The following is a 20,027-nucleotide window of genomic DNA, read 5'->3' on the forward strand; positions in this document are numbered from 1 at the left end:
AGCCTTCAGCTGTGCACAGAGAGGTCCTTAGAAGCAGGAGGTAGGTCAGTTTGAGGGTCGCTTGCAGGTCAGCAGGGGCACTCTGGTGGGAGGTCCTGGTGGTTTCTGAAGTCCCTCAACTGCGGGTTCCTTCTGGTCCTTTTACAGCCCAGAGTGGACTGTCTTTCCAGGTGTCCTACGTGAAGTGACTACTACCCAGGGTACGGTTCGGCCACTGGATGGCACAGTGCCACCAACCTTGACACACTGGCAGGGTTTGTCCTCATGGTATATGGCATGTGGGGTGAATTTTAACCTGGCTGCGATGTCCGGTTCAATGGTCAGCAGCTAGTCAGTGAGGTGGACCTATTGGCTTGTTAGTTTCTTGGAGTTGCATAGTGATGCCTTCACACTGGAGGGAGATCTTTGGTGAGCTTTGAAGGGTGGATGTGCTCTCGGGGTTTTGAGAGTCTGTCCAGTGTCCAAGCAACCCTTCAGCGGCTATTGTTGAGACCTGGGTGCAGCATGCACGGTTTGGCACCTTTCTTTGTGCAGAAGGTCTTCATTTATCATGCCTTGGGTCTTCTTTGTTGCTCGTCTTCTTGAGTTCTTAGAATCTGATTTCTTGGTCTAGTGATGCCCACTTAATTCTGTATTTAGTGGGCTTTTTAGAGGGAACCTGGTAGCCACCAATTGGCCATCTACATTATGGTGGCTATACCCACTAAGTGACCACTTCCTGTGGGCAGAGGTCTCTTCCCTATACCTGATTGACTATTTTCCTTCCATCCAAGAAGGAAGAAAATTAAATGGAGAGTCCGCCTCGCATGCAACACGTTAGGGGTTGTGTGTGGTAGGTAGGGCCACTCCTCCTGTCCTTTGTTTGATTTTACCGCCTTTGCTCCCACAAAAAGTGGTGGTTTGCAATGGGGGCGGCTACCTGCTGCTAGCAGCAGGCCTGGAGATCGAGTTTCATAGACAGCAAACCCTTTGAAGCTCAGTAAGAAGGCAGTGCACATTCCTGAAGGAGTGGATGTTAGCACCTCCACCCAGGGAAGACCTTGTTCTGAATCCTAGAAAGAAGGATCTCTCACCCCAGGGATGCAGATGTGTATCTGATGGTGACAGGCTGGATAGGACTGGCCTGCAACCATGCCAGAGTAGTTAGCTTTTGCAGGGGCAATTCTAAGGTGACACCTGGGTACATTTGGTTATGAGTCCAATACTGGTACCAGTTTGGATTTATCATTCTGAGTTGTTTGATACCAAACAACCCTTGGTTCAGAGCGCCATCATGTATCGAGAATCTCATGTTGACCAGGGTCCAGCGTATGTATTAAAATGGCTGCTCTGTTCACTCACTATGTCCCACATTTGGCAAGGACTCAGTGGGATCATATTGCTCATGCAGCTATGCCCTCACATGCAGTATAGTGCACCCTGCCTTAAAGCTGGAAGGCCTGCCAGAAGGGTGTCTTACCCATAGTGCATGCAATGTACAGTGGACAGGGCACACAGGCAGTGTGCCATGTCGAGTTTGTGTTTTAGGTTTGCATTGGAGTACTGTGGGGGGGCTAACCATGTCAAAAGAGGCCTTTCCTCACAACCACCAGAGCGGGTAAGCCAAGAACTCTGCCTTTTAGGGCCCCAGGGAAACTACAGCTGTTGGTGCCGCAAGCCCCTAGACTCTAGTGGCTGTACTTACTAACAGAGTCTAAGGGAAGAACTCTTGAGTACGGCCTAGTAGTTTACATCCCTGGATGTGGGCATCAGCGAATGGGGAATAACACCAAACCTGTTGCACTAGAGGTGGGAGGACAGGGAGTGGTCTGACAGTTACTAGAGCCCCGGCTTTAAGGGGATTTTATTATTGCTTTTGAACGTTGTTTACCTTTGCATGTGTAGAGGTAGAATTAAAATAAGTCTTTTTATATAAAAACAAGTATTTTAACTGTATATTGATGTATTGTGCATGCTGCTGGTACATTGAGTTATGAGTAGTGGTTACTGATCTGTATCTGAGCTTCTCCTGAAGGAGCCTTGCCTGCTCAAGCTATGTTTTTCCAATTCAGAGTCACATGCACAAAGGGATGCTCGACCCAGTTGCACAAGGGCCTTGGTAGAGTGGACCCAGGACATCAGGAGTAAAAGGCCTAAACCAACTCAGTTGGGCCCGGTAGCTCCTGCATGCCCTGTGGCCTATGAATGGGGGAGTTCTAACAGGACAAGTTCACCTACAAGGTCGAATGAGTGCAACATTTTCCCAGAGATAGAACACTTTTTATTTTTCTTCAGTGAGTATAGTCTCTCAAAGTTGGAATGGATTCTCCCCTTATGTAGACTTCTTAGGATAAGTGATTGCAAAAGTGCACTTAGGATTTGCAAAATCGATACTAATCCATGCCTTACATATTAATTTTCAAAATGTATAGAAACTGCATGGAGAATGAGGACGAAGTTTATGAAAACAATTAATGCGTTATTATCTATATATTTTATGGATAGTGCAATGTAGTATAATTAACTATTGAACATATTACCATGGGAAGGAATAGAGTTGTTGTCATTCTTTGACATTTATGTAATAATTAGCTCTATGACAAGGCTTCCATCCACATGCAGAATACTAAGCGGACCCAAAAGATTAAGGTTTTTTTGTAGACAGGTATGTGATTGATTTAACATATATGTACAGATAGTTTGTCTCTTCTTTTTGTATCCTTTGCCCTGCACACTGAACTTTATATTTATTTATGACACATGGAAATAGCACGACAAATATTCTTATATTAATCTATTGTGGTTTTAATGCCCCATAACATTCATTGTAAAGTACTTTAATGCCTTGCTTTTAAGCACTGGACACAACCAAACATTGCCTTAGATTAATTTTCCGTGCAGCTCTGGTTGATATTGTACTTCTTATTAAGAGGAATTCTTTTTTTAAAAGTTTTTATATGTAGTTCTGTGGTTATAACTAACTGAAACATGATGACTGCTTGTATAGCACTTTGATTGTGGCAAAACCTAGGCGCAATATAGCAGGACCGAGTTTGCCATGCAAGCTCCTGTTCATGGCTACGGGCCTACTATGATGAAGGCAGAATTCCTGACATATTTAATATGAAAAGCATTTGTTAAAGTCAATATGCATATAAGTGTAGCTTTCTATTACTCTATAATAATAAAGCCTACAGATAGGTATTTTGTTACATGGAATCGCACAAGGTACCATTCAATGCAAGGGTTTTGGTGTTGGTTACCTCTGTGACAAACTGTTGTAATAGAAACTTTGCTCTGTGAAAACGTGTTATGCATTTTAGGCTTTTAAGGATGGATTGCTATTATACTGTGCTAAAGGCTGTAGGCAGGTATTCTGTTCCGTGGAATCTTGCAGATTACCCTAGTAGGCAAGGGTTTTGGGGTTGGTGATACATCCTAGCAAACAATGGGATATACAATGTGCACTATGGTAATATTTATTAAGCTATATTTGAAAGGAGTTTAGTTTGTATTGCCAAATGTATTTTGTATATATTTGTCATTTTATTATGGGATACATAATGGTTGCCTCGTGGGAAGGCTTTTGACCAACACAGTCGGTCAGAGTTGGTTAAGGTGACAAGCCGATAGTAAAGAAAAATAGGCTTGTTTGTATATAATGAAAAGTTATGCTAAAGTCAACTGACGTGACATGTTGATTGTGAAAACAATATGTTAGTCAATAGGCATTTAGCAGTATATTATTTTTGTGTATTAAAGCCTACAGAAAGGTATTTAATTGTGTGAACTCTCGTGGATTACCTTTGTATTAGGATTACCGTAGCAGGCAAGGGCTTTGGTGCTGATTACCCCTCTGACAAACTGTGGCTGAAGATAATTTGCACTGTCAGAATCCATTTTAAGCTCTCTTAGGAGAGACAGTTTTTCCTGTGCCAACAGCAATTATGTATACAATGTATGCAGATGTTTGTCTCGTGGGAAAACTTAAGCTCAGTACAGGAGGCATCATCTGGTTGTAGTGACATGACAATGATAACAGCTAAAGGCATGATTGGTTCACTAGGAAAACATGTTTCCGATGTTATAGGTCCGATTTGTTTATTATGAAAGGTTATTATAAACGCAGTAGGCCTGACATATTGATTGTGAAAACCATACATTAAGGTCATTACGTATTTAAAGGGTGGATTATTCTTTCTCTGTATTAAACCCTAGAGATAGGTATGTTGTTACATGAAATGTCATAGGTTACAATCATGGGGAAGGATTTTAGTATTTGTTTTGCCTCTGTCAACCATAGGGGGTGAGGATAAATATTCTTACCAAAAGCCCTTCTCAGCTGTCTGCTACAATCCTTTAATAACAAAACCATTAAATATTAAATAATACACATATTCATATATGTACATACATATCCATATAGATACATAAAGGGCCTTTGAGTCAGCTCTGTTCTGCTATTGGTCCGGCTGAGTGTCATTTATACCCTCCTTCCATCCATGACAGCATATTGTATGGTGTAGTGGTTTAGTCCACACCAATCATTGGATCTCTTGCCCTATGTATGAAAGTGTTTTCTTATCACATGTGTACATCTACTTGAAATTGAATGCACTTAAGTGTCAGGGCTGGTTGGACAGCCCTTTAGTTTTCATTTTTATTCTTTTACAGTTTCTCTTTAATTTCCTAGCGTCTTCTCTTTCTATTTTAAAGTTTCTTAAGAGGATAGTACAGCTCTCCAGGCAGTGCTAATGTGTAGCTTGCTTGCTGCTCATTTCAGCTGCGGTGTGCCACATCCCACATGGCCACTTCCTTTAAACCAGGAGACCATTATGGAATGCTGTTCTCCATTCTCTATCATGGTTTTACCATTCCAAGATGGCTAACAGGTTGGTTCTAAATGGGGAGCCCATGCTGGATCTTTAAAACAATAGGCAATTTACAACTCCTTTGAAAGGTGGGTACACACTTTTTTGTTTAGTTTTGTTACTGCAAGAATATACTTACTGTATTTAGATGGCAACATGTTTTCTTTTGTCTACTTGTATTCTTCTAATTTATGTTGCTTATGTTTTTGAGTGTATATGTGTTTTGTTGTGGTTGTGTCAGAGGGTGAACGCCAGAATGAATCACTGGATGAATAATGACTGGATGTAAGAGTGCAAAGATGAGTGACAGAGTGCATGCATGATGGCTTATTGAATGCCTATACCCATCAATGACACAAAAGGCACATTTTATTCATGAGTGAGGGGTATTTGTATTGCCAGTGCTTGTTATAACTAGTGTGGTTTCAGCCCTGAAGATAGTATCTCATAAATAAGTAAATGGGAATATGAAAAAAGGAAGGCTGCTAAATACAAAAATAAGGGAAAGCAACCACATACCTTATACACAGCACACTTTGCTATGTGCCATGGGTGCAGAGTTCATGTGTAGTGCTACTTCACCTTGATATAAAGTAACAGATCAGGCATGGATCAGTAATCACAAGACAATTTAGAGGCGTGAGACCAATTCACTGTCTAACCTACATATCCAAGAGGTAAGGTAGTTTCTCTTTAATTTCCTAGCGTCTTCTCTTTCTATTTTAATGTTTCTTAAGAGGATAATACAGCTCTCCACGCAGTGCTAATGTGTAGCTTGCTTGCACCTCATTTCAACTGCGGTGTGCCACATCCCACCTGGCCACTTCCTTTAAACCAGGAGACCATTATGGAATGCTGTTCTCCATTCTCTATCATGGTTTTACCATTCCAAGATGGCTAACAGGTTGGTTCTAAATGGGGAGAATGTGTCGGACACTCAAATTATAGAAGGAAGTAAATGCAGTATAACACATGGCATGCCTAAGTGCAAGACAGCTAGAACCAAAGGGCAAGGTGAGACTGGCCAGGGAATGGCTAGCGGACAAGAATATGAATTGAAGTGTACCATTACAGTGAGAATACTGAAAACGAGCAACAACCTTACATCACTAGCGATGGAGACAACACAATAAAGTATTTCAGATAACAAGCAAAGGCAAAGGCAAAGCCAGTATATCTGACTTGAGTGTAGTAACAGATGAAAAACATTATTTGTGCATCCCTTTGTTTACATTTGTGAGCTCATTAAAGTTATACTTACAGACTTACCCAAAGCATTTGATGTGAAAACAGACCAGGAAAAACAATAGATATTAGATGGGGGGAGAAAACAATGTCAGAATTCATACTAGCTAAAACAACAGGAAACAACAAATTCGGAAAGTCAATAGAAAAGCCACTGCCTGCTGTGGTGAAAAAGTAAACCAAAGAAACATTGGCAAAAACAAAAGGTCTCCCCTTGTCACTTTGCAAATTAAGAATTAACGGTTTTGCCAATGTTTTTTTGACAATGCTGTTCTGCATCAGCAAAAAAAAAAAAAAAAATTCTTACCGATGCTGAACAACATCAGAAAAAACATTTCTGTATGTATGTGCTTGCTTGCACATGTCTGTGCCTTGTTGCTAAAATGGCCCCAACATGACATATATATGTGCATGCATTACCAAATGTGCACATATTTCATGAAGCAGCTGCCATTTGTTTTCTTAATTTCCCATTCCTAGATGGATGACGCACATCTTACACTGATAAAATAAAAAATATAACTAAAATGTTCACAAAAGCACGTTTTCAAAAGGAGTGACCTTGTGGCAAATTGCAGCTGTCAGGTCCTCCTAAGAAATGTTTAAAATGTTTTTAAAGGAATATGTAGAGGGGAAATGGGTGTAAGGTGACAAGTAAACACTGCTGAGAGGACAGTAAAGGAGGGGTTGGGGAATGTGTTAGAAATGGGGGTCTCTGGTTGGCAGTCAGTTTGCACTCTGTCCAAGCAGGAACCCTCACTCTTGTCAGGGCAATGGAGATACACACTTCAGATAACCCCTGCTCACCCCCTTGGTAGTTTGGCACAAGCAGTCAGGCTTATCTCAAAGACAATGTGTAAAGTATTTGTACCAACACACACAGTAATACAGTAAAAACACTACAAAATAGACACCAAACCAGTTTAGAAAAATAGGCAATATTTATCTAAAGCAAACAGGACCAAAACAACAAAACTCCAACCTACACAAGTAAAGTTATGCATTTTTTAAGTTAAAAAGAGTCTTACTCCAAAGAAAGCAATGGTAGGTTTGATGTTACAAAAAGTCTGGTTTGGTTCATTTTTCTCTCCTGCAAGAGAGTGATGCATCAATTTCTGACAGGCACCTCGGGTCTGGCCACGTTCACGCCGATTTTGATGCCCAGCGATGATGTTTGCGAAAACCTGTCGCACGATGATGAGGAACCACACTAGGTGGTGTTTGCATTGTTTTTAGCAGCCGCAAGCAGGCGTTGCGTCGCTTCTCCAGCCGCAATGCCGGTGATGCATCGATTTACCAACCGCAATGCAGGTGGTGCGTTGAGTTTTCAGCCGCAATGCAGGTGGTGCGTCATTTTTACAGCCGTGTTGCAGGTGGTGCGTGGAAATTTTCCCCGCACAGCTCCTGTGTGTGGATTTAAGTCTTGGTTCCACCAGCTTCACCTTTCAAGGGCCGAGGGACTGGCTAGGGCACCACTCAGCACGGTAGGAGTCTCAGCAGAGAGTCCAAGTGCTGGTAGAGGAAGTCTATGATGGCCCTGAGACTTCAAAACAGGAGGAAAGCTCAGTCCAAGACCTTGGAGCCACTTCACAAGCAGGAATATACCACAAAGACCAGTCTTTGTCCTCCTTCATGTAGAAGCAACAACTGCAGGCCAACCCAGCAAAGCGTTACTCAAAGTTAGGTGAGGTCCCACTAAATAAATACAGTTTTTTTCTAAATCAAAATATCTTGAAAGGTGTAGCATTCATCAAGAAGGCTATAGTCAAAGTCAATGTTGCTCCAAATCGAATTTTAATTTTAGAAGGGCAAACAACTCACAGTAGAGATGTAGCAACATAGCAAAGCACAGTCACAGGCAAAGGGCCAGTACTCCTCCTTCAGCACTTCTCCTTGGCAGAGGTTCCTCTTGAATCCAGAAGTAATCTAAAAATATGGGGTTTTGGGCCCACTACTTATACCCCTTCCTGCCTCTGAAGTTGGAAAACTTCAAAGGAAAGTCTCTGTTGTTCACAAGATCCTGCCTTGCCCAAGCCTGGCTCCAGACTCACACTAGGGGGTTGGAGACTGCATTGTGTGAGGGCAGGCACAGCCCTTTCGGGTGCACGTGTTAGCTCCTCCCTCCACTCTAGCCCAGATGGCCTATCAGGATATGCAGGCTATACCTCAGCTCCCTTTGTGTCACTGTCTAGTGGAGATTCAAACACAGCCCAACTGTCAGTCTGACACAGACAGGGAATACAGAAGCAGACAGAGTCACAAAATGGTTTAAGCAAGAAAATGCCACTTTCTAAAAACTGACAATTTAAAAAACAACTTTATCAAAAGATGTATTTTGAAATTGTGAGTTCATAGACCCCAAACTCCACATCTCTATCTGCTACCAAAAGGAAACTGCACTTAAAAGTTATTTAAAGGCAGCCCCTATGTTAACCTATGAGAGGGATAGGCCTTGCAACAGTGAAAACTGAATTTGGCAGTATTTCACTGACAATACACGTAAAACACATCAGCACATTGTCCTACCTTTAACATACACTGCACCCTGCCCATGGGGCTACCTAATGCCTTCCTTTTGGGTGCTTTACATGTACAAAAAGGAAAGGATTGGGCCTGGCAAGTGTACCCACTTTGCAGTTTAAAACTGTACACACAGACACTGCAGTGGCAGGTCTGAGCCATGTTTACAGGGCTACTCAAGTGGGTGGCACAATCAGTGCTGTAAGCCGACTAGCAGCATTTGATTTACGGCCACTGGGCACCTCTAGTGCACTTTACTAGGGACTTACTAGTAAATCAAATATGTCAATCATGGAAAAGATAATTACACATATAATGTACATAGAAAGAATTTGCACCTTAGCACTGGTCAGCAGTTGTAAAGTGCACAGAGCACCAAAACCATCAAAAACAAAGTCCAACACACAGTCAAAATATAAGAAGCAGAGTGAAAAATAGACAGGGGAGACCACACGAAGGACGCCAGGTCGAACAGAATGCTTTTAAAATAAAATCAGGATAGGGGTGTGTCGAAAGCAATAGATGAACTGGGTGGGAGAGCAACTTGGAGAGCATAAGTGTGTGTGAAGAGGGAAGCAGCATGTAGAGAAGTGAGGGTGGAAGCAAGAAAGCACATGCACCTTTAAAGAGTGTGAAAGCAAAACCAAAAAGTAATACCCAAAAGTAAACTATGTCCTAAAGGGGGAACACACAGAAGAAGGAAAGATATCCATGGAATAAGATGTGAGCTCATTAGATTGGCAAGTAAGTCAACCAAAGATAAGCAATGAGCTGACCTAAAGTCCGTTGTAAGTACTGAGTCTGAGAAGACTTTTGACAATAGACAGGGCACCCTAAAAAACACTGGTTTATGAATACAGGCATGTATGAGATAAGAAATGTAATTTGTGATGATTTTGTATACTTTAGGGATCTAAAACAATCCCATCACGTTATTGCAGGTTGAATGATACACCACAGCACAACGTAAGAGAGAAAATCCACTTTTGGTTGCTATAAAGCCCATACTCTATGCTTGTTTTTAAGAATTGGTAACAATAGATACCAGACCTAAAAAGGGGAGCTAAATGTACCTAGAATGTCAGTCTAAAGCTGGAAGCCATGTAGTGATGGTGTGTACAGAGAGTACAGAGGGTTGGTGGGCTAGCTGGAGTTGGTGGAACATTTCTGCTGTGACTATCTCCATTTTTAATCTATACACATACAGTAGTGGTACCGACTTATGGGAGGTCCTGCCTCCCTCGCACTCACCCGTTGTCAGATGTAAAGAACACTAGAGTGTTGTCTTCCACCTTGAACTTCTGCAGAGTTTCTATTAATTGCCCGACCGAGCCATCCAACTCCATTAGGGCATCTCCGTAGTGGCCTCGTAAAGACTTTCCAGTGTACTCTTCACTCGCAAACTGAGGGATGTGAGGGTGCTGGTATTGAGAAAGCAAAGCACAGGATGACACCTCAGAGTTCATGGACGCATACATCTAATGAAGGCTGAGCAAACCCACCAGAAATGTAAACAGTGCGGGAACAAAAAGAAAAGAAGAGACAAAAGCAAACCAGGAGAAAGATGGGGACGTTAATAGGAAGGAGAGACAAACACATGTGGAGACAAAATTAGGGAAAGTACACGATTAAAGCAATGAAAAAAGGTGGAATGAAAGAGAGAAAAAACAGGGTGGGAATGGAAGAGAGTGTAGATGAGTCAAAAATAAAAAGAGGAGAGGAAAAATGAAACGGAAAGAGAGCAAGGCAAACTAAGTAGGCTGGAAGAAAGTGACACAATGGAGAAAGGAGAGAAACAACTGATAAATTAGAAAACAAAAATAAAGAAGGGGAGGTTGAAAAGCGCAGACAGAAAGTAAGATGTACATAATATAAGGATGACATCCCAAACTAATAAGGGCTGAACATTGTGCATTCAAATACGATCTAATTTGATATTCATGCACATCAGACACCTGAGTATACTCAGTCTAAATCATGTTAGACATTTGATAACAGCAAACATTTGATTGATGTAGTTAACAAATAAAGTACTGAAAAAGGAACAAGAAAAAATAAAGAGGAAAAATAATAATGAAAGGAAAATAAGATAAAATTTAGAAAAGAAAAAATTCAAAGAATTTCATTTAGTGTGAGCGCACACTGTGTTTCACTGCACTTGTGTGAGATTGTACACATTTTTTACAAGCACTCGTAATATTCATGAAGAAGAGGTATATGTAAATGATTACACTGTAGAATGTTTTGCATATTATGGTCAGTTTACAGATAAATGAGCAAATATGAGAACTTAGGCACAGGCTGGAGGACTTGTTACCAATAGAGTTGAGTTCAAGACTATGGGGGTCATTCCGACCCCGGCGGGCGGCGGGTGCCGCCCGCCGGGCGGAGACCGCCAGAAGACCGCACTGCGGTCAAATGACCGCGGCGGTCATTCTGACTTTCCCGCTGGGCGGGCGGGCGACCGCCAAAAGGCCGCTCGCCCGCCCAGCGGGAAAGCCCCAGCAACGATGAAGCCGGCTCCGAATGGAGCCAGCGGAGTTGCTGGTGTGCGACAGGTGCAGTGGCACCCGTCACGATTTTCAGTGTCTGCTTCCCAGACACTGAAAATCTGAATGGGGCCCTGTTAGGGGGCCCCACGACACCCGTTCCCGCCAGCCTCTTCCTGGCGGTGTAAACCGCCAGGAACAGGCTGGCGGGAAGGGGGTCGGAATCCCCATGGCGGCGCTGCTTGCAGCGCCGCCATGGAGGATTCCCTGGGGCAGGGGAAAACCGGCGGGAAACCGCCGGTTCCCCTTTTCTGACCGCGGCTTTACCGCCGCGGTCAGAATTGCCCCAGAAGCACCGCCAGCCTGTTGGCAGTGCTTCCTCCATCCCCGGCTATATATACAATTAAATAAACTTGGGCACAGGGTGTCAGATGGTGTAAAAGAGGCAAATAAGCAAATATTTCCCTTTTAGAAAATGTATGTTTTAATTCCTAAATAATTCCGATATGCATGGGTGTTAGAAATGGGGTCTCTGGTTGCCAGTCAGTTTGCACTCTGTTTAAGCAGGGACCCATACTAGTCAGGGTAAAGGAGGTGCACAGCTCAAGCTCAGATAACCACTGCTCACCACCTTGGTAGCTTGGGCCAAGCAGTCATGCTTATCTCAGAGGCAATGTCTAAGGTATTTCTACAAAGACACATAGTAACACGGTGAAAACACCGCAAAGTACTCAGCACGAGTTTAGAGAAATAGCCAATATTTAGCTGATTAAAACAAGAGCAAAATGACAAAAATCCACCATACACAAGCAAAATTATACATTTTTCAAGATTAAACTTGAATATAGAGCTTAGAAACACAAATGCTGCAATTTGGTGCTATCATTACGTCGTGATTGTGTCGTTCCCAACAATGCAACACCAATGGCGCCGGTCACGGAGCCACATGGACCCATAGGTACAGTACCTTGTGAAAAGTGAGGAAACAAGCCAGTACACGGAGTGAGGGAGTGAGGCATCGCTGGATCCGAGGCGGCGTCAGTTCCAGTGCTGAGAAGCAGAGGAGCTGAGGCATCGGTGTGAGGCATCAGGTCCTTTCTGTGGACCAGTGGAGATGAGGTGACGTCTGTGTGAGGTGTCGGTCCCTTACACTTCAGATGGGGTCGATGTCCAGCAGGTCAAGACGGGATTACGATCACACCACAGGGCTGCAAGCGCCACAGCGGAGTAGGGTGTCACGAACGTCAGTGATACGACACTCCAACCTCACGAGATCACAGGATGTCAGCGGCTGCTGCAACATTGCGCCTGCAATGTGGGTGGGGTCGTCAAACCTCAGGAAGGACCATAACTTCAGTTGAATGCGGCGGCGTGGGTTCAGGCAGGAGGCATCTGTACGATGTCATCCAATGTCGTTGCTCTTGGTTTTTCACCAGCTTTCACTTACAGGGGCCCAGAACCTGAAAAAAGGAACCATCTGACAAGTTAGAGTCCACAGAAAGTGAACTCAGAGGCTGGTAGGTGAAGACTTTGCTGTTCTAAAAATCTGGGGTTTTGGGTCCACTACTTATCCACCTATCTGCCTTCGAAGTAGACAAACTTCAAAGGAATGTCTATTGTTGACAGGATCCTGCCTTGCCCAGGCATGGCCCCAGACACACACCAGGTGGTTGGAGACTACATTGTGTGAGGAAAGGCCCAGCCCTTTCAAGTGCAGGTGTCAGCTCCTCCCTTCCCACTCTGGCCCAGGAGACTCATCAGGAGATAAAGGACACTCCCCAGCTCCCTTCGTGTCACTGTCTAGAGGGAATTCACAACAGCCCAACTGTCAGTCTGACCAAGATGTGGAATACACAAGCAGGCAGAGGCAGAGAATGGCTAAGCAAGAAAATGCCCACTTTCTAAAAGTGGCATTTTCAAACTGACAATCTGAAACCCAACTTTGCTAAAAGATGTATTTTTAAATTGTGAGTTTAGAAACCCCAAACTCCATATCTCCATCGGCTCACAATGGATACCTGCACTTAGAAGATATTTAAAGGCAGCCTCCATGTTAACCTATGAGAGAGATAGGCTTTGCAATAGTGAAAACCAAATTTGGCAGTATTTTACTATCAGGACATGTAAAACAAACCCGCACCTTTTCAATACACTGCACCCTGCCTATATGGCTACCTAGGACCTACCTTAGGGGTGACGTACATGTAGTAAAAGGGAAGGTTTGGGCCTGGCAAGTGGGTGCACCTGCCAGGTCGAATTGGCAGTTTAAAACTGCACACACAGACACTGCAGTGGCAGGTCTGGGCCATGTTTACAGAGCTACTCGTGGGGGGCACAATCAGTGCTGCAGATCCACTTGTAGCATTTGATTTACAGGCCCTGGGCTCCTCTAGTGCACTTTACTAGGGACTTACTAGTAAATCACATATGCCAATCATGGAAAAGCCAATTACCAATACAATTTACCCGGGGAGCACTTGCACTTCAGCACTGGTCTGCAGTGATAACATTGCCCAGAGTACCAAAACCAGCAGAAATTAAGTCCAGCACACAGTAAAAAATACAGGAAGCAGAGGCAAAAACGACAGGGGAACCCACACTAGGGACGCCAGGTCTAACAATGGGGATCTCAACAAGTGAAATTAAAGTAGTTTTTGAAGAGAAGGTGGATATAATTCAAAATGAGGCTAAGAGAGAAAACACTATTTATTAGAATGCAAATAATGTGCACTAATAAAGTCTAGAAAAAAAACATTGCAATCTAAAATTAGGAAGAGGAAGAAACAAGTTTGAAAAATATGCATGTACCTTCTATGACATGGTTCTAATGAAAAGGCTAGACTGACATTGCATATGTAAAACTCACATATAGAAACAGAAATCTTATACTCTGAGTATCGAATGATATGCAAAAGTTGTAGAAGTCCCATCAAGCTATCAGTTGTGAGGTCTGGAAGCAAGGCATCTTGAGATATCCTCATTATGGCTGCATTTTTTAACAACATGGATGTAAATGTCTCCTGAGAATCTGTAAGTGCAGTGTATTGGTCCACCATTTTTGACGGGGTGGTAAAAAATGTATATATTTTGGGCATTACAAGATAGTGACTTGGTGGAGAGATGTGTTCACCAACCTGCATATTTATAAGATTAAGGCCAAATATTTTAGGATACAGAACTGATTTCAAAAGATAGTGGGTTTGAGTTCAAATGTTGGGGCAGATAATGTTTGTAATATCGGTGCACTGCCCTTTAAAGGAAAAATTAACAGTCTATTAATTTAATGAAAAAATGAAATGAAAATAAGGAATTTGAAAAAATATAATTAAATGGAAAGGGCCAATTTTTGTAAGACGAAATGATCTATTGAACAGTAATTATGAGACTTTCGGAAAAGGGAGAACAACTGCTGGATTCAGTATGTTTACACTTTTGAGTAAATTTACTACATTTCAGTATTCACAAACTCTGAGGTTAAGTTACTACTAAACAAAACAGTAGTAAGTCTGTCACTACACATGGTCAACCACTTGTATATCAACAACCCCTATACAAAATAATAGAGACAGAGAATTAAATAAAACCCCGTAGGAAATAAAGTTTCAATAAAATAATTATTTAAAATAGCTAAACATATACATAATTTTAATTTAAAATTAAACATCATTTATAAAATAAAATACATATTTATTATTTATTTATACAATATTTGAATAAACTATTTTGAGTTTAAAACATAATTCAAAAATGCATTTTATTAAAAATTATACATTATTTTTAACAATTATTAATGCACATTAAATATTTCTTTATCTTTAGGTGGGATGTATTTTTTAATTTACACTTCAGAAAAATAATTTTAATTTAATGTAATATATTTACATTAATTAAAGTTTTAATTCAAAATTAATGTAATAATTCTGTAGCTATAAATTGTTCTGCATTTAAAGAAAATATATAAAATGAATATGAATTATTATTTACCAGAAAAATATTTGTAATATTTATTTTCAAGTTAAATACAGTTTATTTTAATTTTCCACCATAATTTACCATAGGGAGACTCTTCAGTTGTTGAGGTGTGGTAAAGTATAGGGAAAAATAAAAAAGATAGGATTTAAAGATGCATACCGTTGGGTCTCAATTCATCAATCTCACCAACACTATCTACAGTTTCTGTGGAACAATGAGAAGTTCCACTTCAAATCACCACTCCCCTTTTGCCTCTCAACTGCCACTTTGTGTTTCACCAAGCTCTTAAAGATGGTGTTTTTTTTCTTTGCTAAGGGTACCCACAGTCAGGCTAGTAACATATTTAGAAGATCAAAAGGAGGGCATAGGAGCTAAAAAAGGTCCAGCACCCATGCTTCTAACTAATTGTAGTAATGCAAAAAAGGGATACTGTTCCTATGAAGAAATTAGAGATTATCACTTAGAACCCCGGGGGTGAGGGTGTCTTGGGACAAAAGGGGGAGAAGGAGGCTGCGCCACTGGATCTGAGAACCAAGTGATCAGAAGATAGAGCCTTCACACACCCAAGTGGGTGTCATGCTTCATCATTGGGCTGCTCTTCATTGGGCCAGAGCTACCATGCCCAATGGGTGCCACAAGGTGGCTGTTTGTTAAAGGTCTTCTGATTTGCCGCAATGAGGAGTGTACTTGAGGGTATAGTGAGTGTAGGGTGGTGTGCTGCGTGGAGTCCTAAGTGATTTAAAACTGTCTAAGAGGACCGGAATCCAATTTAATGAGGTGGTCCCCTTAGCAGAGATACAAGCAAAAAGAATGTTGTTGTCTGGTCTAAATGGACCTTGACAGCTTCACAGTGGGTAATCTAGGGTCAACATGTTTCTCACCTTGCAGTTCAACTGGAACTTCCGCATTTCTTCAGGACCAAGAGGATAATTCCTACCCTACATCTAAATAACTTGGTACCCCTTAGACAGTGGGTATGTCCGCAAAACTACGAGCAATGAAAATGCCCAAAGTGAGGCCCAAGGGATTATCACCCTGTCATAAAACGTAGCTGGACTACAATTGAAATTTAAGGACACCGACTGGATGGGCTTTGCAAGCAAAAAGGAGATTTTTTGCATCCTGGAGACGTAGGCGGTTAATACAAGCATTGCTACACTGCTCCCACAGCAAGTCAAACAGAAGGAGAGCAATACGGGGATCTACCCTCCTGGATCTTGACGGATGTCGACGAAATAGGACTGCACAGCAATTAACATTACTTCGACTACATTTCCACTCTGTATGCTACATGTTGGACTTTTTCAAGTGCAAAAAAAGACAAGTATTTTATTGGACATCTTAAATTGGTACCTGAATCCAAGCAGATGCAACAAACTAGAGGACCAGTTAGCAGCCCCAAAATTGATTGTCTGAGAGATAAGGAAAAAGCCACCCAGTACTGGCAAGCACTACCTACTTGTCTGTGGTTACTACAATATCCACCCACCAGAAGATCTATGGGAACGCTCAATAAGAGATGAGGAGGATAGTTGGGGCATCCCATCATCAGAAATAAGAATCTTTCTCCCTCTCAGAAGATGCAGAGAAGAGAAATTGTTTAGCAGCTTTCTCACAAAACTGCACCTAGGTTTCTTCAATGGTAGAACCATATCAGACATCCCTGCTGCCCCCCCACATTTGGAGTAGCAAAAGAAACAGTGTGATCAACTATATTCTGCTGGATACTGAAGTAGTCCAGGGACCTAAAGCGATCCTCATCTTTTATGCTTCAAGTGTGAAGTTCTGATTTGACAGAAAAACGTCAAGTGCTTTACTGCTAGTATTGTTCCAAGTAACAGCAGAAGAGAGGGAAGATTAGACAAAGAGAACTTCTCGAATGACAAGATTACATTAACAGCACACCTAGAACAATTTCTGTCCAGCACCTGCACTACGGAGAGTGAGGAGCATGAGATCATTTTAAGAAATTATAATAAACTCTTAAGCAAGCTCATGTGCCACTGGTCCGCAACAGGGGCACCAAAGAGAAATAGCAGGAAAGCTGATAAAGGTTGGTATGATAAAAGTGTAGAGCAACCAAGCACATGCTAACTAGGATGTACAAAGACTGGTATACCTTCCCAGGAAAAGAGCAGGCATTTAGGGCCACAAGGAGAAAATATCAAAGCACTGCTGAGAGGAAAGATACTAAACTATCAACAAGAAGTATGTCACGACTTGATCAAGGCAGAGGAGTTAAAACATAGTAAATCTTTCAAGGGAAAAATTACCAGAATACTCAGGAAAGACCCAGGACTAGCACATCCCAGTGAAATCTTGGGTAGACCACTATAAGAGCGTATACTCAATAGTAATTAGATGCTAATCCTGATAGGTTACAACAACTCCCTGCCAATAGGGCCTTTACTCATCCTGCACCCAGAAATAGAAAGAGCAATTCTGGAACTGAATTCTAACAAAGCACCTGGTCCAACTGTATATCAGTTGATATGTTCCACTCAAACTGCAAGGCCTGGTCTATAGCCCTGACCAAGATATTCAATGCGGTCCTGGGAAAAAATAATATCCCTCAATCCTGCTGATCCACCATCATAGTTCCACTCTACAACAAAAAAGGAAACAAGCTACTACCAAGCAACTACAGGCCAATATCACTCCAGGACAGTACCAGGAAAATCTTTTGCTGTGTTCTTCTAAACAGGTTACAGGCCTGGGCAGATACAAAACACGATTCTGACACATGCACAGGTGGGGTTTCGTAATGTCATCAGTACCATTGATCAAGCTGCAAAATTATACATGGTGCGTGTCAAGTACACAAAAGTGCTTGAACTTGAACAACATCTTTTACAAACTATCATAATCCTACACAAGGATGAGCATGTGTTTGCTATGGAAGCAGAGGAGAATGCACCCCGTACTTTAACATCTGTTATGGGGTGCACCAGGGATGTGTTCTCACCCTACTATTGTTTTCCCTCTTCCTGAATGACTCTGAATAATTTCTACTCAAGGGGCACACAAATGTACCAAATCTGTGGAATTAAAAGATAGTCATCCCCATGTTTTCAGGTGATGCAGTAATATTATCCTGTACACAGAATGAATGGCACAAGAGGCTAGGTAGTTTCGAAAGTTACTGTTGCCCTAAAGACCTTCTCATTAACACACAAGGACAACAATAGTGCCAATGAGTTCTGGTTCCCAGGCAGGTCGCTCCCCTCACCGCCACGCAGCCCCCAGTGTGACCGCTCTCGCTGCCGGGCCCTGACTGTCTGTGCCTGCCTCCTGTGACCGAGCGCCAGTGTCCTCCGATTCTGTGCCCGAGCGCCAGTGTCCTCCGATTCTGTGCCCGAGCGCCAGTGTCCCTGGTATAGTTGCCCTGATTTGTTCTTCCTTTTCACCCTGACTGTGCTCCCTTCCTTCCTGCTTCCCTTGTCTTGCCGCGTCTCCCCCTTGCCGCCTGTTTTCCCGCCGCCGCGTCCCGGTAGCTCCGCCCCCTTGCACCCCATTGGCCGCCCCGCTCCCACCTCCCAGCTGCTCCTCCCTCCCTCTTCCCCTCATATGGAGGCTGCGCAGCAGTAGAGAGAGCGACCGCTGACCCTGGTTCCCAGGCAGGTCGCTCCCCTCACCGCCACGCAGCCCCCAGTGTGACCGCTCTCGCTGCCGTGCCCTGACTGCCTGTGCCTGCCTCCTGTGACCGAGCGCCAGTGTCCTCCGATTCTGTGCCCGAGCGCCAGTGTCCCTGGTATAGTTGCCCTGATTTTTTCTTCCTTTTCGCCCTGACTGTGCTCCCTTCCTTCCTGCTTCCCTCGTCTTGCCGCGTCTCCCCCTCGCCGCCCGTTTTCCCGCCGCCGCGTCCCGGTAGCTCCGCCCCCTTGCACCCCATTGTCCGCCCCGCTCCCACCTCCCAGCTGCTCCTCCCTCCCTCTTCCCCTCATATGGAGGCCGCGCAGCGGGCGCGCCAAAGGCAAGCCCGTCTGCGCCCGTCCGCTCCTGGACCGCGCCCAGCGCCAGTCCCCCTGGCCCCCGCCGCTGCCAGCCTCCCCGCCGGACCTACAACGCCACCACCCTCCTCGCACTCAACACCAGCCGGATCCCCGGGTGCTGCCGTGCCGACCCAAGACGCACCCACGGACCCTTCGCCTGCCAATCATGCAAGTTCTCCTGCATCCGGACCCGCACCGCACCCGCCAAGCCAAGCACCAGCAGCAACCACCTGAAGTGCATCCTGCTCAACACCCGCTCCATCCACAGACACGCCGTGGAACTCTGGAACCTGCTTGACACCACATCTCCAGACGTCGCCTTCCTCACAGAAACCTGGATGAACGCCTCCTCAGCGCCCGACATCGCCATCGCCATCCCGGACGGATACAAGATCACCCGGAGGGACCGCGTCAACCAGACAGGAGGAGGCATTGCCATCGTCCACAAGAACACCATCCGCATCACGACCAACTCCGACGACGCCCTCACAGCCGCCGAACATCTCCACTTCCGGATACACACCGACCCCAAGACCACACTCAGAGGCACCCTCATCTACAGACCCCCAGGACCCCGCACACAATTCAGCAAAGACATCGCAGACTTCATCAGCCCACACGCCCTCCCCTCCGCTGACTACATCCTCCTAGGGGACCTCAACATCCACCTGGAGAACAACAACGACAACAACACCACCACCCTGCTGGACAACCTCGCCAACCTCGGACTCAAGCAACTGGTGAACACCCCCACCCACTACGCCGGACACACGCTTGACCCAGTCTTCTCCTCCAGCAAGTACATCTCCTTCAGCCACTCCACCGGACTCCACTGGACAGACCACAGCTGCGTCCACTTCAGCTTCAGCTTCAGAAGAACCACAACTCACCACCACCCACAACAGGCTCCCCGCAGGAGCTGGAACAAGATCACCACCGACCAGCTCTCCACATCACTG

The 20,027-nt window shown here is 43.9% G+C and overlaps 1 protein-coding gene across 1 annotated transcript in view; it reads right to left on the reverse strand.

The window, feature by feature from the left end:
* The window catches only part of LOC138288161 (arylsulfatase A-like), a 480,219-nt gene that overhangs the window by 176,240 nt on the left and 283,952 nt on the right, over nucleotides 1-20,027 (reverse strand). Inside the window, exon 5 of the mRNA XM_069229468.1 lies at nucleotides 9,867-10,036. Coding sequence (XP_069085569.1) covers nucleotides 9,867-10,036 — 170 coding nt within the window. The remainder of the gene's footprint in view (nucleotides 1-9,866; nucleotides 10,037-20,027) is intronic.

This window comes from Pleurodeles waltl, chromosome 4_1, assembly GCF_031143425.1.
Source record: "Pleurodeles waltl isolate 20211129_DDA chromosome 4_1, aPleWal1.hap1.20221129, whole genome shotgun sequence".
Taxonomy (NCBI): domain Eukaryota; kingdom Metazoa; phylum Chordata; class Amphibia; order Caudata; family Salamandridae; genus Pleurodeles; species Pleurodeles waltl.